The sequence below is a fragment of the Athene noctua genome, chromosome 14, assembly GCF_965140245.1.
Source record: "Athene noctua chromosome 14, bAthNoc1.hap1.1, whole genome shotgun sequence".
NCBI lineage: Eukaryota > Metazoa > Chordata > Aves > Strigiformes > Strigidae > Athene > Athene noctua.
In genome coordinates this window covers 19,722,707-19,746,521 of record NC_134050.1, presented here as the reverse complement: position 1 = coordinate 19,746,521, position 23,815 = coordinate 19,722,707, and the positions used below count along the sequence as shown (strand labels likewise).

The 23,815-nt window shown below is 48.7% G+C and overlaps 1 protein-coding gene across 2 annotated transcripts in view; it reads left to right on the top strand.

The window, feature by feature from the left end:
* Positions 1-63: 63 nt before the first annotated feature.
* The window catches only part of CD151 (CD151 molecule (Raph blood group)), a 37,467-nt gene continuing 13,715 nt past the window's right edge, over positions 64-23,815 (top strand). Inside the window, exons 1-5 of one of the 2 annotated variants that reach the window (XM_074918160.1) lie at positions 86-212; positions 11,101-11,167; positions 15,718-15,838; positions 21,449-21,552; positions 22,708-22,899. In XM_074918160.1, the coding sequence (XP_074774261.1) occupies positions 21,469-21,552; positions 22,708-22,899 (276 nt within the window). In that variant the 5' untranslated portion in view covers positions 86-212; positions 11,101-11,167; positions 15,718-15,838; positions 21,449-21,468. Of the gene's footprint in view, positions 213-11,100; positions 11,168-15,717; positions 15,839-21,448; positions 21,553-22,707; positions 22,900-23,815 lie in introns of both variants that reach the window. The other variant, XM_074918161.1, reaches the window with a different exon arrangement.

Below are 23,815 nucleotides of genomic sequence, written 5' to 3'. Positions count from 1 at the left end.
CAGCGCAAGGGCGAGGCCGGGCCGGGCCGGGCCGGGCATGAGGGCCCGGGGGCCGGAGGGAGGCGGCCCCGCCGAAGCACCGCCCCGCCGGCTCGGGGCGGCCCGGCCCGGGCTGGGCTGAGCTGGCCGCGCCGGCCGCCCTCGGTACCTTCCCCCCTCAGAGCGCGGCAGGTCGGGGCGTGAGGCGGCACGGAGCGGGTCGCTGCGCAGGGGTGAGGCGGGGCGCCCCGAAATGGCGGCTGCCCGGGGCGGGCGGGGGAGAAGGGGCTGGGGGACGGTGTGGGGAGGCCGGGGCAGCGGCGGGGCTGCGTGCGGCAGCGCCTGACAGCCCGGCCCGGGAATGGGGAGGGGAGGAGAGGGGAAGGGAGGCAAGGCGCTGCCCGGGACCCCGTTTATTGCAGCCGGGCTCCGGCGCTCCCCTCACTCGCCGCTCCCTCCCTCCGTGCCGGCTCGGGGGCCGTGGGGCGCCCGCCCGCACCTGGCTGCCGGCGCTGCCGCCGCGCTGCTTTGCTTCCCCACCAGCGCCCAGGGGCCTGGTGCAGCTCCCGGCGGCTTCTCTTCTTAAAGGTGCTTAACCTGTTGCGGGGAGGGTGTGGGAAGCTTTGCACAGCCCGTGCTCTGAATTAAAGTGTTCTGAATGTCGCCGTAATCTTGTGAAACGGTATTTATCTTCCTCTGCCTTTTGTTCAACCAAGTCTCCCTGTTGTACAAATAAGACTTGGCCTTTATGTCGGGCTTGTAGCACCCTTGGAGGAGGAGGGCGAGCCCTTGTTTACCACAAAATCCAGGCGATGTTCCATGTCGTTTTCTGGAAGCTGATGGCGATGGGCTGTTGTTGCACCGCGGTGTTGCTTGCCATGAGGAATCTTTCCCAGTATCCTTTGCTCCGTGGCATCTCATGAAGAATGTAAACTCCTGTAAATTTTAAAAAATCTTGCCTCCTCCTGAGGGCTTTTGTAATCAACCTGTTGCAGTATCCTGTTGAATTTTAGCAATGATATATCTGTCTCAGGCTACTCTTTAGTATTCATTAAATTACACTGTTTCACTTCCTTTGTCCCCCCACAGCACCTCCCTGGCTCGCTCTGGGAGTTTTGTGTGGTGTCTGCTAGAACGAGGGTTAATTCAAATGGCATCACCCCTTAGAGGCAGTGCCCTGTGGTGGCCATTTTGTTGAAACAGTTTTGCAACAAGTCCCTTTTGCCAGAATGCGTTTCCTTTGCCATCTGCAAGGCTGTTGCCTAGGTTCTTAGGGACGTTTTTGGTGTGAAGGGATCTCTACTGCCTGGTGTTGTTGAGGCTGAAGAGTCTCTGAGCATGTCCTCAGTCAGACCAGGTCTGTCCCAGTCCTCCTCGCTGCTACCAAAGATGACTGCCTGTGGTGGAGAGAGCAGAGCATCTTGTCTTCTGAGCTGTTGATGAGCTCAATGGAAACTAGAAAAGCGATGCAAAAGTTTCAGTTTATTTAGTTTCTCTGAAGGAGTTTGTGTGCCTAGGACAGGCAGTTGCCAATCTGCAGACTGTTGGAAGCTGGGTAATGTTTGAGACAGAATCACTTATGCTTTGCTTGAGTTATCTGGTGACAGGTTCCTGTCAAAGGCATAATGCTGGCTTATATAGGTGGGTCTGGGCTCTGGTGTGCTACAGCTGCTCTTAGGTGCCACTACTTTGAGTCAGGTGTCCTTGCTGAAAGCTGGGGTTGTGAGTTGGAGGAGTTGGCAGCTTTTGAGCTCCTTCATGTAACTATCCTGAGATCACCTCCTTGCTCTGTGGTTTTCTGATGGTGTCTTCGAGTTCCTGACCTGGGTGTCTTTCTGTCCATATGCTTTATTTCTGCAAAAAGCATGTTTTATTCTAAACTGTTGCATATATTGACTGGTCTGTGGCTTTTTTAAAATAATGGCTTATCTTCTTGGTGGAGACTTTCTGCAGTGGAGGAGAATGACTCCCCCAGTTGCCTGGTAAAAGTCCTGACATTCCCTGCTGTATATTGACTCCAGTAAACAATAAGAACGTGCCTTTTCTATGTGCTTGAGATAATGTCCCATGTATGACACCTCATTTTACTCTTGAGTCTAAGGTGGTTAGTCCATCCTGCAGTATGTTTTGTGGGAGCTTAACAGTCAGGTTTTCTTTCTCCTGGCTTAAGGCAGGTGTATTGAAGGAGGGTTTGTTCTTAGTGCAGACAGCAGAGCACTGAGTAAGAGGAACTTCAACAGGTCTGTGGCTCTTTTCTTGGATTGAATACAAAAGCTGTCTTCTGAGTAAGCAGGGAATACCAACCCAAGAAGATTTTTCTCCAGTGTTTTATCTTCCCAGTCCCCTTGTGCAGAAGGGAAGTCTTATGCCAGTTTGGAAGTGGGCAGGACTCTGAGGCTTCTCTTAAGTACAGTAAGGCACGCACAGCCGAAATCTTGGCTCTGTGAAGGATGTTTTCAGTGTAGCCTCTGAAAGTTTGTGTCGATGGGTGTGAGAGATTCTTCAGCAAGGGGGTGGAAGAAAGCTGCTTGTATTCCCTTGTCAAGCAAAAATACTAAGTGGGAGTGGCAGATGGAGTGCTATCTATCCCTGTTAGGAAGTTTCCAGCAGGCGTATTATATTATTCCCAGCTAATAAAAGTAGCACAACTCTGTCTGTTCCTGTTGCATATACATAGACCAGGCAACAAATCCCTTGCTCTTGAGACAGCCCCGAAGGGGTTGACTGGTGAGCTGTGTCTCCTTTAGTTGGATCATCCCACAGGTGAATTCACTTGTTCTACAAAGTTTGGCTTCTGCTCTCAAGAGTGCATTGGGCTACTTGTTTTGCATAGGAGGAAAACACATATTTATTTGTACATGTAGTATCTCTATCAGCATGTATACCTGTATGTGGCAGGCTGTCCTTTCTGATGTTTCCAGGTGATTTGGTCACTTGCAAAGCAATGGTGCTGTCCCTCTGTTTATCTTGTGCCTTCTGTTTAAGACAGAAGCCTGGAAAAATAGAAGGTGGATGGACTGGCTCTAAAAAACAAGGAGAGCTTTGCTTTTTATGCCCCAGTCTACTATTACTGTCCCCAGTGGCCTCATCGGTCCTGCTCTTGAGACCTCCTGAGAAGACACTCTCTCGCTCCCCACCTCTGCTCTTGGGCTCGACCTGGGGTTATCTGCAGCTCTCCCCAAGTGTGTGCACTGACAGCTGAGGTCATGGAAAGCCTGAGGGAGGGTGACTTCTGGAAATTACAGCTCGGTTGGGCTTCCCTGGCTGTGAGGAACAGAAAGCTTAGTCTCCCTGGTTGTTTAAAAACCTTCAAGGTCCTAAAGGTGAAGACCAGGTCTCCTGTCCCGCATGCTCATCCTGCCTTTCAGACCCTGAATGTGATTTTTATTTTGCCACAGCAAAGCCAAAATGAAATGAACAGTGTCACTGTAAAATCGTCCTATCTTCCCATGAATTTTTGCACGTGCATTTTGTCAGAGCTTTCCCCCAGGATGGTGACCATCTGAGAAATGGGTTTTTCCCTGCCACCCCATGCCTGAAGCCAGGGTGTGGAGGGAGAAATGATTGGCAGGGCTGAGATGTTTTGTCAGGGCTGCAGAGAGCACCTCGTACCATCCCTCCATGCCATCCATGGCGCAGAACCTGTTTGCTGCCAGGCCCTCTTGGCAAGGATCAGCACTGTAATAGCAGCGCTGCTGATGGGCGCCTCTCTCCCCAGCGCTCTGCTCTGTCCCGCCTGCCAGACTCCTCTGCTTGTGATCTCAACAGCCTGGCATCCCAGGGAGTGAATTGGCAGCCCTGTCAGTCCTGTGTCCTGGCTGCTGCACGGTAATAAAACTCTCGGCAGAATGAGCAGGAAGATAATTACTGTTTTGCACTCCTGGCATTGTATAGCAGAATAAGGAGTGTTTTGGGGTCTGGGCCACACTTGGGTATGACCAGCTCGGTCCATGTTTCTAGCTCCGGTTCCTCTTGCTGGTCAGGTGGTTACGGCTCTCCAGCCCAAGCTGGAAAAGTGCTGTACAGCTTGGGAGGTGCATCTCAGTCAAGCAGTAAGCTTGACACGAGCCTGAAAGAGTAGCTGGCTCCTTGGATGCAGGCATGAGTAGCTGCTATGACATGCCAGCTGTGGTCTTCATAGACTTCTTTATATATATTTATATATACATATATATTTGTGTGTGTGTATTTCATGCCTAGTTTTGATGCCAGCAGTGCTGGACACTATTGGAGGCAGGGTACTGGTTTAATGGGATAAGGACAAACATCCGGACTTATGTTCTGTGGAGGTGAAGGGAGGGTCCTTGGCAGCTGTTTAAATTCATTTGAGAGTTGACCCACTGTTAGCAGGGTACAACCAACCAAATACAATTTCAATCGTGCAGTGAGTTGCACGGTATGTGTTGCCTGCATCCATGTAGGCTGCTACGGAGTCACTTTTTCTACCTGCTGAGCATGTGTGTCAGCGGTGAGTGCATCAAAGCGAGGGAGCGTGGAGGATGCGGGATGTGACACAGCCTCCGAAGAGAGGTGGGAAGGAGATGTGTGGGAGGTGCGAGAGGGGATGTTGCTCAGACCCACGGGTTGTTCCTGGCAGCAGTAAGGAGGCTTGGTAAGGAAAAACCGAACCAGAAGTAGGTGACAAAATGTTTGGCATCAACCATTGTTTGTTATCTATTGCTAGTAATAGCTCTGAATGCGAAAGGAGCAAAGTTCAGTTTTCCAACCCAGGTTCTCTTTCCTTTTATAGGAAAGAAAACAGAGCAGCAGGGAGCTGGTTTTAAACAGAGCAGTGGGGAGCTGGGGCAGTGGAAAGAGTTGTGAGGCTCTAAGTGCCTGGGCTTCGGTGGAGTTTCTCCCTGTAGCTGCAAAGTGGATGGAAGTGCACGCTCCTAAGAAGCTCTGGAGTTGGGCTGAAATCTGCAGCATGTTTCCCAGATGTCTTTGCCACCGCAGGAGAGGGACAGGTTGAGAGGAACAAACACATTCTAGAGATGCTGTGGGAGAAAGATCTGGCTGTGCTGGACAAAGGAGTGAGGTGAAAGCTTGCCTGATACCTTGCCCTGGAGCACTTCTGTCCCTATGGGCGAGAGGAAGGCAGGAGAAAGGCCAAGCAGGTAATTACTGTTTTGCACTCCTGGCATTGCATGGCAGAATAAGGAGTGTTTTGGGGTCTGGGCCACACTGGGGTATGACCGGCTTGGTCCCTGTTTCTAACTCCAGTTCCTCTTGCTGGTCGGGTGGTTACGGCTCTCCAGCCCGAGCTGGAAAAGTGCTGTACAGCTCGAGAGGTGCGTTTCAGGCATCAGTGCAATAAGCTCAACATGGGCCTGAAGGTGCAGCCGGCTCCTCTGTAGAAGGATGTCAGTGTGAGGAGCTGCTGGTGGGGACAGGATCCTGGTCTAGTGGGCGAAGGAGGGACAGTCAGTTAACAGCAGAGTCCTTGGCAGCTCCTTAACAGTGTAGCTGGAGTACCAACAACAGATTCTTTGGCACGTTCACTAATGAGACCCAGTTAAAACTGGGACCAAGAGTGGTTTGAGGTGGGAATTTCTGTGGGAGAGGTTTCTGTTTTGTGTGAAGTGGATCGTGTTTTGAGCCGCAATGACCTGTTATCTGCTAGAGCAAAAGCCACAATGCCTGTGTGGCTGTGGTTTCAGGGAGTGCTCTGATCCTCATTGACCACCACACTGCAACAATAAAGAAAATAAGGGGGAAGGACCATTTCAGTCAAATTTATATGCTAAGAAAGCCAGCTGGCAGATGCCAGCCGTGCTGGTATTTCTGGCATGCCAGTCAGTGAGCAGGACTTCTGGAGTGCCGTCCACAAGGCCGGTATGAGTCATGGTTTGTGAATGTCGGTATTTCTTCCTAGCTTTGGTGGACTCCAGAAGGGAGCAATTCGTATCCCATATCTCTCTCCGTACATTGCCCTGGAAGAGAGGTGATTTGTTGTTTTTCTCCGTGGTCACTGTAAGCTTCATGCAGAGCTTATGTGGGTTTGGATTTTGTAGCATAGGAGGAATGAGTCCTGTCCTCTGTGAAAGTAGGACTTGCTGAGGAGCTGTGCTGCCAGCGAGCTGGAAGCTGTGGTTAGTTCAGGTCCCGTGTGGCTGTATGGACTAGCCCTCTTCCATCTTCGTCCGGAGACTTGGCCTAGGTGGGAGGCCTGCCAGAGGTGAGGTGAAAGATTTGAGGTGGTCTCCAGTTTACCTTGTCCACTCGGAGTGTTTTTGGAGGGACAAATTTCCAGTTATTGGGAGGACCTCTTTCTGTGTTTGGGGAAGAGAAACTGTCAGCTGGTTTCTGTGCCTTTGAGTCCTAGTTTGCTGGGTTTTTTCCTCCTCCTGAGCAAGGAAATAGTACAAGCGTCCTGCTGGGCTCTTGTGCTGTAAGTGGGGAAGGAGGCAGAGCCTTGGAGATGGGTGCTGGAGAGCTTAACAAAACCCTGCTCTGTCCATTGTGTGCTTCCTAGGGCTTACCTGTGGTGTGTGCGCTGTGTCCCGAGACAGGAAAAAAGGGAGTTTAAACCACTGTGCTTACACCAGGAAAAAATCCTGGTCGCTGACTTGCACTGGGCTGTTTGCTCTCAGAGTTGGTCAGGCACTGGGGAAGCATGGATCCTGCCTCTCAGGTGTGCTTCAAGAAGCCTGGAAGGAGGGAAAAGCAGGCACAGTTGCAGAGGAAAAAGTGCTTTCACTGGTGTCACGAGCTTTACTTACAGGCTGCATCTGTCTCCATGTGGAAGAAAACCCCCTTGTAGAGAAAAGGGGGTTTATTGTTTGCTGCTTCATCAGGAATTTTAACAAGTTTTTAGGAAAAAAAGAAAGGAGGGGGAAGCCAAGTTAGATGAGAACAGTGAGAGTATCCAAATTAAATTATTGTAGTTATATCAGTGTAATTCTTATCAACAGTATATTTATGAGTGTGTAAGTGGGAAGCTGGTTTCCCTGTGTAAGAAGGGCATGACAGCTGCAGATCAGCAGTATCCTCCCTATTTTGACATTGATAACCATCTCTGGCCAGCCCAGCTCCCTTCTCCCTGTATCACCCTGCCCAAATAGTCCTTTCTGTTTTCCTGTGTCTGTGCACAGGGTAGTGGTTATCAAGTCAGATGCTGCTGCTGCACACGCGTGCCCCAGTGCAGCAAGGAGTGTTCTGAGTGGCAGGAAGGTGTCCCTGGCTCCATGAAACACTCTTTAGTCTGAGGTCAGTAATATGAGGATTATTTTCTCTGCCAGGATTGACCTGGTTACTCCCAGCATGAATTTTAGAGTTTTATCTAAATTCTTCAAAATCACAAAGTGACTCTTGTTTCCTGGGTTGCTCTACCCCTGGGTATTCTAGAGGGACCTCATCTTCACAGGGCGCATTTAGTACTGACCAAAACTCAGGTCAAAGTGAAGGTAGCTACTCAGTTTCTTCAGAAATTTTTGGCTGTGTCATTCCTGGACTTTCTCTGAGTATATTTCTAATGTTTAAGGACTGACTGTCTTAACCTACAAGTGAACCATGCTATGGACTACTTGTGCCCTCCTGCTCACTAATGGCGTGGGGTGGCATTGGATAATGAGCCTGCCTGACGCTGGATGTTTGCCGTGTTCCTGGCTCTTGCACACAGAGGAAAATGCTCTGCTGCTTTCTGCTGAGCTTGGAGTAGTCTGGACACCAAGTGCATGTCAGTAACATTTGGAGAGGCTCCTGAGGGAAAAAAGTACATGGTTTCTCACATCTCCTGAAGTCCTTTTAGTCTTCCTGATATTTGAGGGTTAATCTAGTGTGTAGAATGGACTACTTTTGGCCTTTAAAACTTTAACTTTTGGAATAACGAGAGATGTGATGGTATGGTCCCTCTTGACTTAAAAATTGACCTCCAAGGTTTGGGGGGTGGTGTGGAGGATTAAGTTTCAAACTCCTTTTAGGCTTTCTTTTAATGAAGCTTGTTCAGGGTAACCCGATGGTGGGTTGGTGGAGAAATCCCCTGCAGGATTTCCTGGGTTTGTTTGAAGTCCTGCTGGTTTGTGCTGGCATCTGTTAGAGGAACCCTTTTCCAGTTACTCCTTCCTCCCACCTCTAAATGAAGGGGATGATATGCTGAGGCAGACTTGCCAAAGTTTCTGTACTGACCATAGCTCTGTACCCTTCACGAGGAGTTACCCTTTGCCCGTGTGTTTCTTTAAAGCAGAGGAGAGGACCTGAGCAAGCGCAGCTCCCGGTGCCTCTGCGTTGGAGGTCTGTGTACAGACCAGCGGAGCAAGGTGTTTCAAGGAAGTGGTTGACGGCTTGGGGCTGGGGGATTTCTTTAGAGCTTCTTGGCGTGTGCTCTGGGGTCAGGGACTTCTTTTTATCTTTTCTCCTGCCTGCAGCCTTGGCGAAGGGCCAGCAAGTAATTGCCTTGAGGACGGCCGTCGCCTCCCGGTTATTAATTCACATGCTGGTGCCTCCCTGTCAAGTTTGCAGGCTGGTCTAAAAACGGCTGTGTAAATGGTTTTGGTGGAGTCATTAAAACCTGCTACACAAGAGCGAGGCGAAAGGGGGAGGAATGTTTTATTTTTGGCTGGGGGTTGTTTAATTTTTACTGGAAGAATGGTCCTTTTCAAGGCAGCCTTAAGCAGCGTGGATTGAGCATTGTTTCCAGCATCACTCCTATAGCAACAGGAGAGAGACAGCTCCTATGAACTTCGACTTAGAGCTCTGGGAAATGAAATGTCATTTAATTTGCCCTTGACTGTGCTTGATATTTGATCTGACTCTAGTAAAGTGTTTTTAGCTCTGGAGAGGAATATAACTCCTCAAAGTGTTCAGTGATCACTCCAAAACACCCTCAGAGACATGAATGTCGGGGATATATAAGGATTGATTGATGCTCAGAAGAGACTTCATGGCCGTTCTGGCACTGCTGTTAGCAAAGTGGGTAATTCCAGGTGCAAGAGTGTTCCTGAATGAGGTGTCTGTCCTGGGTAGGAAGGGAGGCTCCTGAGAATGTCACTGGTATCTCTCTAGCTGCCACGCTGAGGTGAGAGCTGCTGTTGCCCCATTGGGTGGCTGCGTGATGTTCCCTTTTCTGTCGGTGTGCTGGGGTGCTGCAGTGCATTGCTCTGTTCCTACGGTCGCAGGTGCCAGCTCTGTTGCTGACAGACTGAGAGGTTTTCTCTGACATGGCTGGCACCAGTCCTGAGCTAATCAGCAACGTGGCTGAAGGAGTAAGACTGTTAACCTTGGTTTCCACTGTCAGATACCTCCTCAGCTGCTTTTAAAATACAATCTTTGTGGAGTTGAAACTGAGGCAGACTGCCAGGGAGAGATCTGGGTTGACTCCAGAGACTTTTGCCTTGCTTTTGTTTACATCGCAGAATGTGTGAACAGGAACAGCCTACTCAAAAGCAAAACAAGTTTTGTACAAAAGCTAAAGCTGGTGCCAGCTTTCAGCACTTCTTGCTTTAGTGCTGTCTGCAGTTAGGTGTCGCAGGTACAGGCAGGACAGTGCTAACAATGTCTAGAGGACAGAACAGCTCGGTGGATGGAGGATGGATGTTGAGATGTGAGGAGAGCGAATCCACCCCTTCTTTCTGCTGGGAGAGTCACTTGATCTCTCTGTGCTTCTTTTATAATGTGCTACCTTTTTTTCTTTGTTGAGATGCTTTGAGGAGGCAAAGAATCTTTCAGGCAGTGAGGTTATAGAATATTGTGTCACTGAGAGGCTAGAAATATACCCCGTGGTGACACCAGCTGCCTGCCCTCTCTTCCAAAAACTGCTGCACGTATTTTTGACAGTTTACAAAATTTTTACAAATTTTTACAAATACAGTCCCACGATTCATTTGTGAGCTTGGTGAGGTGAAGATGTTGGCCTGCCATGGGATATGCACCCGATACTGTGGGCAGGTAGAAAATCTACTGGCTTTTAGCTAGTCACCTTTTCACTGCAGAGATTTATAGGGAATGAAACAGAAAGTACCTCTGCAATGAAACTGCAGCCAAATTCTGAGTGACTGTGTGCTAGCTAACGACACAGCACGTGTTCTTAGGTTAGCCTTTACCCTGAGCTCAAACCACTGTGTAAAAAACCAGCTATTTGTAGAGAGTGAACAAATGGTTATCATCGCTGCGTTATTTGGAGAGTGCTTTGAATTCATGTACAGAATTGCCTGAATAGGCTTTGTGGGGCTGGGAGGATATTAATCCTCCCAGGATTTTTAGTGCTTATTGGCTTGGTCCTAGTACTAGCATGGCTACAGGGCAGGGAGGTTTTGTGAGCACTTCCTGAAAACGCTGAGGACCCGGTGGCTTCGCTTCTGAGAGCTGAGCTGAAAATGAATGTAATGAATAGGAAGGGATCAGGCAGAAAGCTGATTCTGCACAGACTGTTTTGTTTAGAAATGCAATTTAATGCTGCTGGTAAGTTCTCCAGCACAGACAAAGCCAGGCTTTAAAAAAACCAACCAAACCAAACCCCAGAAAACTCACAAAGCCCACAACACCTCTGAACAGAGTTGGGAAAACAGAATTTAAAATTCCAATATCAGACTGCAGTGAAGAGTTTGTCTTGTCTGTTGGCTAACCCTGACCTATCTGAACTATTGTTCCTTGTCGTGGCAAACCCTCATTGCTCTGAGCTCTCTGCAAACACGCGCCAGGCACTGATTTCTGGTGCTTCAAGTGAGAGAAAAGAGACGGTTATTGTTCCTCTCCTCAGTTCAGTGACTGGTGAAGTGGTTCCTGTGTATAAATAGCGTGAAGTGCTTTGGGATCTTTTAGTATAAAGGAGGCCTTATGAGATACAAGAGGATGTTGTTTGACGCAGAAGGAGTTCCCGTTGGTGCGCAGTGCGTGCCGGTCTCTGGCCTTCCAGCTCCTGGTGGGACGAGGTGTGTGGAGGGGCCGTGTGCTTCCCTGGTAATCCACTTCTGGGAGCAGCAGACGGGGCCTTCCTGCCCTCAGGGTGTGGCTGGCTCTGGATTTTGTTAGAACCAGAAAGCTCTGAGAAGGGATTTTTGTTTGCTTTGTAGTGCTAAAGCGCAGACATGCAGTTTTGGGCATGCTTGGTCACTCTTTTTCTCTCTTACATTTTCTTAATGGTTGTGAAATTGGTTTTACGCTGATGTTGCTTTTATCCTCAAGGATCCTGAAGCCAGCCATCACCTCGCCTACGTTTGACTAACCCCCTCGTAAAACACATAATTCACAGGTATGTATGTGATGCCAAGCATGTAAATCCTTGCTGAGTTTGAAATTTATGCTTGTCGTTATTTATGCTTCAGTAAGTCCCTCCCCTGGGGAGTAAACAGTCTCAAAAAATGAGCGGAAGGGCTAAGTGCTCTTCTGAGAGACTGCTCTTGTCTCGAAGAGCTGTCAGCTCCTCAAGTCTATTAGGCACACAGCTCCTCACTGGATACCTGACACTCATCAAAATTCACAAGAGTTAAGGATCTACATCTCTCTTGCGGGGGGTCTATTCAGAAAGAAGCAGGGTAGAAGAAAGGAGGGATTTTGTAAGTGTCCTGAGGGGCGACAGCAGGATTGTGATGCACCTGTGGAGATGATGTCTAGACCCAGAGGGAATTGAGGTAAGATCCTCCCAAATTCCCAGGATGGGATCTTGCTTCTTCTCTTCAAGTTCTTCAGAAAGGTGCTCTCCCATTTGAGGGGTGGAGCCAAGCAGGGTCTGCCAGAGATGGCCGAGAGATCGTACTTGATGTTGAATGTAGGTGGCTTTCTGAGTTGTCTCCACCTCTCCCAGGACCACTGTGCGCATTCCTGGTGGGCGCAGATGGTGTGGCTGGAAAACACTGGTTTGTATTCCTTGCTTCTCAGCAGCCCCTAAAAGGCTGAAGGCAAGATCCTTTTGTGCCAGGTACTGTACAGTCAAGGAAGATGACTCCATGCCCTCAGGAGTATGTAATCAGTTTAGACAACAGGCAGAAGGACATAAAGGCAGTTTCCAACCTGTGTCTGGGGAATCTCTTTCACCAGTGCCAAGTGAGTTCAGCTTCCATGTGAAGCGTTAGGGCAGAGGGGTTTGGGCCAAAATCTGTTCTGTGTGCCTGCCCCACACATAAGTATAAATGACAATTCCTTGTCATTTATAGGAAGGAGAAGGAGCTTTTTTGCTTCGCTGGTTGTCTGGCTTGTGTTTTGCCTTCTCCCCAGCCCTAGAGGCACAAGTACCTTGACTTCCCAGCATGTTCCAGCATGCTGAGATGGAAAGCAAAGCACTCAGCTTTGCATCCTGGGGCATCTTTCTCTTCTGAAAGGGCAGCAGTGCGGGAGCAGCATGAAGCAGATGGATAAATGGTAAGGCACAAGGGCTACTTAAGGGGAGTTTGGGCCCAGCCTCAGGACTAAGGATGCTTCAGAGCTATTGCTTGCTTTGCAGGTGACCACACTGCCAGTGCCTTCCCTCCTCTCCCCAGTTCTCAGAAAGCTTCCTTGTCTGATTTTAATTAATGATTCCAGGACTTTGTCCTGATTCTCAATGGCTCAAATGTTGGAATTTCCACTGTTTCTCTCGAGATGATTTTGTGGTCTAGAGGCTACACAGTAATGTGAATCAACAAGTTTCTAGCTCTTACCAGAGCATTCCTTTTCATAGGGAATGGCAGCAGGGGTGATCCAAGGTGATTATAAATGAAGGTGTGTCACCCATGCTATGCTAGGTAAAGGCCTGCAGGAACCTCTCCTTGAAGATAATAGGAAGTTAAAATGCTTATAAATTGCATTAAATTTGATCTGTTAATAAAAAGTAAATGCTTTCTTCCCTGGTGGTTTTCAAACACCCCATTATCCCACCTGGGCAAGTCAGGAAGTATTACTGCTTCCATATCCTGGTACTCGTGATAGATAAGAGTTTAAGCCTTAGGCTGTGAAGTTAGTGTCAAGGTGTAGATCAAAGGATCACTAATTCAGTATCCAAACAGGTTAAGGGAGGAAGAATTCTTATTCTCTTCTCCTCCTCATCCTGCTGCCTGCAATGCCAACGGAAACATTGTGGAAACAATTGAACCTGACTGCTGTGGGATGAGGGTGAGATGGCTGAGGATGTGGCAAGTACAAATGATTGCAAAAAGTTTGGGACCCTCTGCCTTCGAAAAGTAGGAGACAGAAAGGATGCTAGGGGCCATTTTCCAGTACAGCAGCCTTATGCGGCCTAGCTGCCTCCACAGAAAGGACAAGCTGTGGGATGACACATCAAGGTTAGAGGGTTGCTGTGCTCGCAGGGCTCTCAGCCTGTTGCTCTGAGACCTCCTGGGTACACTGGAGGACACTTGAAGTCTTACAGAGAGGATCCAGGGGCTCCTGAGGTCATAGGAGCCAACAGGGAAACACTGGTGAAATACCTCAAAGGAATTCAGGTGTGTTCCTCTGAAAAGGTGACCCGGCCAACAGCCCAGCTGAAGTGCCTCTGCACTAATGCACATAGCATGGGCAACCAACAGGAGGAGTTGGAGGCCACTGTGCTGCTAAGACTGGAGTGCTGCTGTCGATGGCTACAAGCTGTTCAGAAGGGACAGGTGAGGAAGGACGGGTGGGAGCATTGCCCTCAGTCAAGAAATGGATGGATTGTGAAGAGCTGTCTCTGAAGAATAGCCGTGAGCAGGTTGAAAGCTTATGGGTAAGAATTAGAGACTGAGCCAACAAAGGGGACCTTGTGGTTGGTGTTTACTGCAGGCTGCTGATTCAAGGACAGCCCTTCACCAAGGGCAAGTCTTTCCTGACCAACCTAGTGGCCTTCTACAATGGAGTGACTACATCAGTGGATGAGGGCAGAGCTATGGATGTCATCTGTCTGGAGTTCTGTAAGGCCTTTGATACAGTCCCCACACAACCTTCTCTCTAAATTGGAGAGAAATGGATTTGATGGGTGGATTATTTGGTGGGTAAAGAATTGGCTGGATGGTCACTTCCAGAGAGAAGTGGTCAACAGCTCAATGTCTGCATGGAGGTCTGTGACGAGTGGTGTCCCTCAGGGGTCTGTACTGGGACCAGTGCTGTTTAATATCTTCACCAATGACACAGACAGTGGGATCAAGCGCACCCTCAGCACATTTGCAGATGACACCAGGCTGAGTGGTGTGGTGACACAACTGAGGGACGGGATGCCATCCAGAGGGACCTGGACAAGCTCAAAAAATGGGTGCATGTGAACCCTGTGGGGTTCAACAAGGTCAGGTGCAAGGTCCTGCACATGAGTCCAGGAATACGGGGTGGGGGATGAAGGGATTGAGAGCAGCCCTGGGGAGAAGGATTTAGGGGTACTGGTGGATGAAAAACTGGACATGAGCTGGCAGTGTGAGCTCACAGCCCAGAAAGCCAACTGTCTCCGGGGCTGCATGCAGCGCAGTGTGGCTGCAGGTTGAGGGGAGGGATTCTGCCCCTCTGCTCTGCTCTTGTGAGACCCCCCTGCAGTGCTGGGTCCAGCGCTGGAGTCCTTCGTACAGGAAAGACATGGACCTGCTTGAGTGGGTCCAGAGGAGGCCACGAAGATCATCAGAGGGCTGGAACCCCTCTCCTGTGAGGACAGGCTGGGGGAGTTGGAGTTGTTCAGCCTGGAGAGGAGAAGGCTCTGGGGAGACCTCATAGTGGCCTTCCAGTACTTGAAAGGGGGCTTATAAGAAAGATGGGGACAGGCTTTTGAGTAGGGCATGTAGTGATAGGACAAGGGGTGATGGTTTTTACCCCTAAAAGAAGGTAGATTCAGACTAGATATAAGGAAGACATTTTTTATAGTGAATGTACTGAAACACTGGTGGAGGTTGCCCAGAGAGGCGGTAGATGCCCCATGCCTGGAAACATTCAAGGTCAGGTTGGAGGGGGCTCTGAACAACCTGATCTAGTTGAAGATGTCCCTGCTCACTGCAGGGGGGTTGGACTAGATGACCTTTAAAGGTCCCTTCCAACCCAAGCCATTCTATGGTAAATGTAGTACGGTTGTAGAGAAATAACTCCTGTTAAATTTGAAGGCACCTTCCTGTGGCTTCTTGCTTATTTGAGGGAGGTGCTGTGCAGTTACACTGGGAAGTTGAAGCCTTGCTCTAAGAGGGCTGTCAGTGGCAGATGAATTCAGGGAGCTGTTTTCCAGCAGACCCTACAGTGGTGTTTAAGACCTGTGTCTTGATTATGCTTCAGCAGGGATAGAGGCTGAAGAAAACAGTGAGTTCCTAGCACGTTTTTTCTCTGCAGGGGCCCTGCTCTGGTTTGTGCTCTATATCCTGGGGCTTGTACACCCTGGGAGCAGAGGGTGGACGTACACAATGAGTGCTGGTACTGTCTGCCCGCCACTTTCCTCTTTCCCAGCAGTTCCTGTAGGAGGGCCTGGAGCAGTGATCTCTGAGGCACTAACACCAGCTGGGGCTTCCCGCTGCACAGAAGGGTCTGCTTCTGAGCTTTCTCATGGAGTTACTTTCAGGCCTTTTCCACCGGAATGAGCTGTCGTTGTGTGTCCACAGCCTTGAGAGAAACCATAGCACCTTTTAGAGGATGCAGTAATTAATATAAACCTGTTCCCACAGCTTCCTACCATCAGAAGGTCTTCCCACTCCCCACTGCCGTGGTTTGGCTCTCTCCGTTATCCAGTGCCCATTTTGCAGTTTCATCAACTGCATTCATAAGGTGTATTCTGAAATCATGCGCTCTCTGTTAAAAGGAGGACTTGGTGGCAAAGCATATTATCAAATATTGATTCCCAGAATAATCTTTGACCTAGTTCATGATTCTCTGCATCTCTCTTTTCTTTTTCAGCTTTCTGCTTTCCTGAATCCAGCAGAGGACCAGAGTCAGCAAGAAGAGAGGGGGTGGAAGGAAGCACTTAAAGACGAGTGAACATCTGCACTGCTGCTGTGAGCTGCCTTGGTGGTGAAAGGTCAGCATCAAGACTGTTGACCCATGTTGGCTCTCGATTTGGGGTAGATAATGGCACTCAGTAGTTGTGTAAATCAGGGCTCTTCACCTGCAAGCTTCAGAGTTCTGGGAAGGCTTTACTTAATGACTGCTGTCTGCTTTCTGGGCTGAGAGATGTGCTGGCAAGTTGATAAGCAGCTGGAGGCTTTTTCTGAGCATGTTCAGTGGGGTAGGTAAAGTGGCAGTGCTAGTATTTTCATATTACAGAGAGGGAACTTAGGTCATGCTTTCAAAGGCTGGAGCTTAGCCTTGCTGGAGAATGAGGTCTTTAGTCAGTTTGCTGAAGGTAATAGGCTGCTGGCCCACAGGTACCATGGGGAGGACATCTGCTTTGTTTCCAAAGAGCTGCCTCAGGGCCAGGATTATCTGGTCCAGCTCAGAGAGACTCCAGCCTAGCAGACAGCTGATGATGTTGAACTTGCAGCCCTTTGGGAGCTGCACTTTGATAGCAGCATAGGTGCAGCAGGATTTCCTGCAGCAAGTCTTTCTTGTGTGTGTTGGCAAAGATGTCCGAAGTTACCTAACTTCTGGCATACCAGTTACCTATGAAATAGACGTCACTGATGTGTCGGATACCAATTTTCTTGCTATCGTTCAAAAATCAATACTTTAAAATAATGATGTTTTTAATGACCTGGGAGCGATTTCATTTGGCATTGTTTCTTCCCCATCTGTCAGACAGTGCTTTAGGGGAGGTTGTGCAGAAAAAGCCTGCAGGCCTGGCTTTCTTTGCTGTTTAATTAAGTACTGTTACTGTGCAAGTTGAGGCAAATGTACCAAGCAATGTCTGTGATGACTAAATGAATGTCTAGCCAGCAGGAGAGTGTGCGTGTGTGCATGCCACGTGCTTTCTGAGCTGGGATGTGGGAGTGTGCCTTTGCGTGCCTTTGGGCCTGCAAATAAAAATACAGTGGTCTGACAGGGGATAACCAGAGCAAGTCCTGCCATTGAGATTTTAGGTGGCTCAGCACAACAAAGCAGCTGTTTGTGCAGTGCTTGTGTTCAGCACCCAGAACTGGAGCCAAAATGCTCAACTTCTGGTACATTCCTGTTGACTGGCTTGTCCCAAGAGTTCAGCTGTGGTAGGATGAGAGCCCAAGAAATTCAGGCTGGGGAATGGTTTGACTTTTGAAGGGACCCCCTGCCTTGCCTGGCAGCCATGCTCTGTGTGTTCCTACACAGCTGGGAGGTTGTGGCTTGCAGTCACCAGGGCAGGATGAGCTCAATCTCTTTTTCTTTTTCCTTTTTTTTTGAGATGTCTGTGTAGGTGGATTGTCCTTTCCTTCTTGCTCTTCATCTAGGTGCTTCATTATTTCTCCATTCTCTTGTACTTCGTTATTGGCATCTGGCAATCTTTGATGTATTTGAGCCATCATGCCTTGTAAATGGTTGCCAAAATCGTTTTACCAGACAGTCCTCTCATTATGGAGTTTACTCCATACTCCTCAGTAAGGATTTTACTGACCCCAGAAGAGGTTGTTCCAGTTCACTGGCCAAAGCAGCCTGTACTGGCAAAAGCACTTTTGAGGCAGTGAAATTGTGTGGCTGTAGGGCTTTTGCCAATACACCAGTCACCTGGACCCTGTCATGCCTCACAGCCGGCATTCCCCTGTCAGCAGGGGTTCTCAGTGCAGATCATGACAACATCACTGGGTTTAGAGGAAGATGAGGGTCCTGCACTGGGGAGGAAGGGCAGAGGCAAGGGACAGACTAAGGGATTTGCCTAAGGCTGTGCATAAAGTCTGTGTCAGAGTGGAGAATTGCATTCAAGCTCTTCAGGTCCCAGTTTCCTGAATTAATCTTCAAACTGTTACCCCTCCCTTTCATGTACAGGTTCTTGTCACTCTGAATTTGTCCTTGTTTTTGCCTCCCATCTTTGTGCATTTCGTTTTGGTTGGACCATTATTCCTCCTTGCTGCTTGTTGCAGGTGTGTGGGCATAGTAGGAACCTCTTGTTGATTTCTGGTGGATTACATAAAAATACCTCTCTTCATTGTATGACTAAATTTCACAGCCTGTATCCCATGATTGCTTGCTTAAATTTAACTTGCTGGTGAGGTTACTGTCTATTGGACTGGATCAAGTGAACTTCATTATGGAAGTGCTTTTGGTCTTCTAACCGCTTTTACAGTTAGCAAAGCACTGCCTGTTGTGAAGCTCATGTCAAATTACTATGGTTTTATGCATTTGTAATCACACCCCTGTGGCATAGCTGGCCATTTTCTGTCCGTTGGAGAGCTTGTTTGTAATTATCCATGTGATTCAGAATAGACCTTTGCCTCAGTGTTTTAAAATAGAATATAACTCTGTGTGTTAATTAATGTTGCTACTTCTTATCTGGTTGCAAGAGTGGTTCGTGCCACTTCTGAGGTCTGTTATAAAGATGACTGAAGCCAAGAGACCCTGGTCATGTCAGTGATTTCAGGATGAGGCCCCCATGTTCATCGGGGCGCTGTGGAGCAGATCAACACCTCTGTGCTTTTTGGGACCATGAGGCTCAGAGCCTGAAGGCAGACTGTGGCTCCCCTCTCCCCTGCATGAGTTCTTTGGGAAAAGTATTTCAGTGCCTTCTCCTGCCCTCACTTGCTTCCCCTGAAGACCAGTGTAGCTCCCTAAAGGCTGACCCTGTCTCTGCAGGCAGTGGGGGGTGGCAGGCCACCCTGTGTGAGGCAAGGAGCACAAACACACCACTTCCAAAAGGAGAGTCTGGAAGGAGCTGCCTTCCCTGAATAGCTTGCTGGGTGAGTCATTAAGCACGCAGAGGCAGCCAGTGCCATCAGCTCTGCTCCTGGCTAGGAAGGATAGATCAAACAGGAGACAGCCCTGATTGCTTTCTGATTCATGGCCTGCCATCCCCGCGTGAATCACGGTGCCTTATAAACCTGCAGCTGTTCCCTGCCAGCTTTCTGGAAACAGATCCTTTCCTTGCAGCAGTGAAGCTGAGCTGCTTGAAAGGCCTGTACGTGGTGCTCAGTGGTGCAGGTCCTGCAGTCTTGAGGGGAATTTCAGACTCTCTTGTCTGAGTGCAAGTGCAGTCTCAGCTGTGTGTCTGCCCAGTCCTCACCCAGAACGAGATGCAGCTCGGTCTGGGATTTCTGACCTCTCCGATCAGGAGAAGGGACAAGTTAGCATCCCTCGCTAGGGCCCAGTACCTGTTGTATGCTGCTATGGAAATATCTGTAGTGGCTTTTTTTCTGACAGGGGACATACTTTAAGAGGAAGAGGGAAAGGTTCTTGAAATCCTCTGGAGCAAGAGGGAAACTGGGCCAAGGAGCCAGCCCAAGGCCAGTAAGCATTGTTACTGCCCCCTGGCTATCAGTGATGAGGACCAGGGTCAGTCTCAGCAAATCTACAGTGCATTTTCCTCTACTTATGGCCTGAGTAGAGGGCCATAGTAGAGTAGTAGTACTTATGACCCCTAGAAAGGGTGGGCAAAAATCCAAGTACAGCCCTCAGAGTCTTGTTACTGGAGGGCATCTCTCTGTTTTGGGTTGTGCAGGCGTGTGTGGCTGTGTGAGCCTGTCTCTGCTGCCATTCCTGTTCTGTGGCTAAATGAAGCCTCTAGGAGCTGTAAATCTGTCACCTTCCGTGAACATTGCATTCATGGGGCGTCTTCTCATTGAGAATTTACAGACCTGTTTGGTGCATATGGTACTGCCAGCATCCATTCCTCCCCACTGCTCCGGGCTTTTTTGTGTTGCAACACGGTAATTAATCTGAGCGTTGCTGGAGGTTCTGATCTCTTCTGAAGATAAATCCAAAGAGTTATTCTTGATATATGCCACCATCTTGGATCCACTCCCTTTGCCAGTGAAACAGCCTTCTGCTGCCAACTGTTGTTGCCAGATGTTGTTTGAGAGAAAAATGTTTTCTTGTTAAAGGATGACAGGGGACAGGCATGGGTGGCACTGCTGGCATATTCTCACCTTTCCCTGTTAGTTTCATTTATTAGTTTCTAAAGCGCAGTCCTGGCTGGGGTTTTTGAGTGGGCTGGCGTGAAGCAAAAGGAAACAGTTCCCTGCAAATAAAATACAATTATGCTGTGGAATGGGCAGCTGTTGTTCCCAGCCTTGGTTCATCTGGCTCTAAAGCCAGATGTTAGCAGTGCTAGCGGCAAAGATCAAAGTGAGTGACTGACCCAACCCGATAGCCACTTGATTGTGCATCCCCATGGCTCTCTTTCTGTGCTGTCAGGTGTTTTGCAGTGGGCTTGCCAAGGTAGACAAGTGCCTGCACTACGTGTCTGGACTGCAGCTGCAGTGGGTCTGCAGAGGAAGCTCACACCACTTGTGGGAAGTTTTGTAATGTAAGCGAGCATGAACTGCACGCCTCTGGAAGAGGGGAGAGGCTCTTTGCCTGCCTGCTTCCAGGGAGATTGGGTGCAAGATGCAGGAGAGGTGGTGTGGATTTAGTTGCAAACTGCCTCACACAGATGGTGCTGGCAGTGATGCTCTGGGCAGTGCCTTTGGCCTGTCTGCCTAGTCAAGCAGTGGTGAGAATATTTTTTTCAAGAGCTTCAGTCCTTCTGGCATCACAGCAGGAGGCAGTGAAGTGACATGGAGCTGCACTTGCTGCAGACTTGCTTCTGAGAAACCTGCTCAGGACTGTAGCAGATCTGTAGCACTGCACCGGGACTGACCCACAACGAGCTCCCATTCGTGATGTATCTGCAGTAGCATTTTACGCTGTCAGATTCTCTGAAGCCAGTGGTTATGTTTCTTCATCTCAGTAGCTGGGACAGCTGCCCTAGGAGTCAGCTGGCCAGTGAGAAGGGCCATGAGAAATGAGCAGAGTGAAGAAGAGAATTAATTACTCCAGCATATTGCTGGGGTTCAAAAAGGATAGGGCATGCGAGTGGATAACAAGTATGTTCCCAGTTACAGTTGTAAAGACTAAAAATACACCAAACTTAGAGAGGGATCTATTTAAGGCAGTTGTAACTAATGCCAGTGAGGAAAGAACATTCTCTGGAGCCAGATTATTCCATAAATGTCAAAGACAGAGGTTTCTGTCACTGCCTTCAGAAGAAGCAGTTGCAGGCTGGAGTCAGGAGCCAGATACTGGGATTTTCTGGATAACAGGTCTGTGATTAATTTATTTTGGGTCAGATAGGAAGAAGTGAACATGAACTGTACTGCTATAAGCTTCCTCACTCTGACATTGATCACAGTTCATGGTTTTGGCTTGACTGCTCGCACGATGGTAGGTCTGATCCCTCCACTGCAAGTATTGATCTAAAGGAGAGTGAGTCTCCAGAAGTGATAGCAGGATGGGGAGAGCGAAGGAGGATGAAGGCGGTACAGGAAGGCCACATGCTGGTACCATCTGCCTCCCTTTCACACTGTGCGAAGCCTCGTGCTGTGTAGGTCACCCAAATGGATACAAGAGCTCTTTATCTAAGCAAGCACTGCCTAGCATCCCTGCAGTCAGTCGAATGGCTTGCTCACTGGACTATTTCAGCAAAAGGTCAGAAGTGTTGAGTTCTTGCAGCAGCAGAGTAGTAATGCTGGTCTTTTGGGAGAAGGGGTGTGATGACTGACTCAAGTTTTTATCTTCTTTTTTTTTTTCCCAGGAACTTGTTGAACCAGAAAGATGCGTGAGTATACGGAAAAGAAGGAAACATGTGGAACCATCTGCCTCAAGTACCTGCTCTTCATCTTCAACTTCTTTTTCTGGGTAAGAAACTTCAGTCTGTTTCAGAGGCACTGAGATGGCACTGCAGTTTTGGTGTCGGGGCACAGGAATCTAAACCTTGATGAAGTCTTTTGGCAAACACCGCTGATATCAGTTCAGTAGGACACAGATTTTGTCCTGTGGGGTGAAATCCCATCCCTTGGGCTTGCCTGCCCAGGCTGCAGAAGTTATGGTTTGACACTGTAGCCTCTGGCATGTTTCTAGGTCATGTTACCAAGTGTAGAAAATAACAGGGAGCCTGAAAACATGCTTTGTTTTTCAGGGAGACTGAGGACTCCACTTTCTTGCCATTCCTCCTCTCAAGATGGCAGAGGGAGTCCTGGGGCAGCTAGAGCAAGGGCAGTGGAGTGGGACAGCTAGAGCAAGGCTAACAAACACCTTCTTGCAGCCTAGTCCACACTAGAGCCTCCTACACTCATGCTTCCACCAGAAAGTTACTGATAGCAAAGGATTGTTTTTCCCTTTGCTGCCTGGGACAAAGCATTAGAGGGTCCAGGCCAGACCTTTAAGAAAAACTGTCTGATCTTACTAGAAGCTGCATAAAACCCTCCAGAAAGACAAGGCTTGCAAAGAGAAAAGGGACTGGTAGGAGTCTGGCAGGCTTCTCCACATTCATTCGCTGCAAGGGTTAGAGTTTGGCCAGCCAGGCTGTTTAGCTCTTTCCAGACTGCTTTGTCCCCAGATGTGTAGTCTAGGAAGGAGATACGGAGCATGGTTGTCATTTATTGGTAGTACTGTTCCCTGACAAACAGTGAAAGCTTGCTGATGTAAAGCTGTTTTCTTCCCCTCTGCTGCATCCCAATAGATTTGACATTTTTTCATATTTGCCCAGATAATGGTGTTGCTGCATTTGGGAAGGTTCTGGTCCAAGTCCGAATTGCTGTGCACAGGTAGATGCTTCAGGTAGCTTGTGTCTCAGGCTGACTAGGGTGCTAAACTGGCTGCCCTTAAGCCCCTTGGTGCACTGGAGCCTGTGGGTCCCAGTGAGACCTTTGGGAGTCCTTCCTTTAGTGCAGGTCATCTTTGGCTCAGCTTATGGAGCTGAGACACATCCTGGTATCCAAGCCCAGTTGCTCTGGGAGGTGAGGAAGTTCACACATCAATGCCTTTCATTTGCTTGCTTCTCTCTCTGCCCAGCTGGCTGGCGGGGCCGTGATGGCAGTGGGCACCTGGACCCTAGCTGAGAAGAGTGACTACATCAGCCTGCTCTCCTCCAGTACATATTCGGCAACTGCTTATATTCTGGTGGTGGCTGGGGTGGTTGTCATGGTTACTGGCATCCTTGGTTGCTGTGCCACCTTTAAAGAGCGTCGGAATTTGCTAAGAGTGGTAAGTTTTGCTTGGTTGTTTTGTTTGGGGGTGGATTCACCCCATTTTTGTCTTGAACCGTGCTGGGAGGGAGGGAAACATCTTGGTTGTGTTCTGCATCAACCTTACTTGTTTGTCCTAGAGCAAATACCACTAAAGCCTCCAGCTCCTCACAGCAGTGCTGTCCTTATCCTAGGGGCAGGTTCTCCTGCAGAGCATTGCCTGTCATCCGCCCAAAGAATGTGCTTACCATTGCATGCTCCAGAAGTACAGAGTACAGTCATAATACCTATGCTTTGTGTAAGAACATCTATTTGAAACTATTCAGAACAAAATGTCCTGGCTTTTGTCTCTTCCTTCTTCCTTCCCCATCCGGTATTGTCTTTTGGAAAATAGAAAAAGAGAGGAAAATATGAGAGACCTGTAACAAAACTGGCTTTTAATGACAGTAGGTTCAAGCCAAATTAACGTGGTTTTTCACTTGGTTGTCTACCGGTCTTGGACCAGCCAGGATTGTGGTAACACGCTGAATCATGACAAACTCACCCCAGTTTGTTGAGGGAGCATTGCCAAGAGCAAATGCTGCTGCACTGTCTGCAAGCTCCCAGTTTATTCACACTTGTTTACATAGGTTTGTTTTTACTTCCACATCCCACCGACCTTCAGGTTTTGCCTGTTCACTGCTCACACACTCACCACACTCTGCAGGTGGTGTTTTTTCCTGCTGTTTTTTACACAACATGGTGTTCCATAATGTTGCCTCAGTTATCCACAATCGTTCTTCTAACCTCAAGGTCAGTTTACATTTTGCCAAACTACCAATTCTTAATTCCCACAGTTGTCAAAAATCAGAACGTTTCCAGTGAATATTTTCTTTAGTCACAAAAAAATTATTTTAGTTCCGCTTCCACAAAAAAAGCTGCACTGTTTTGATGAT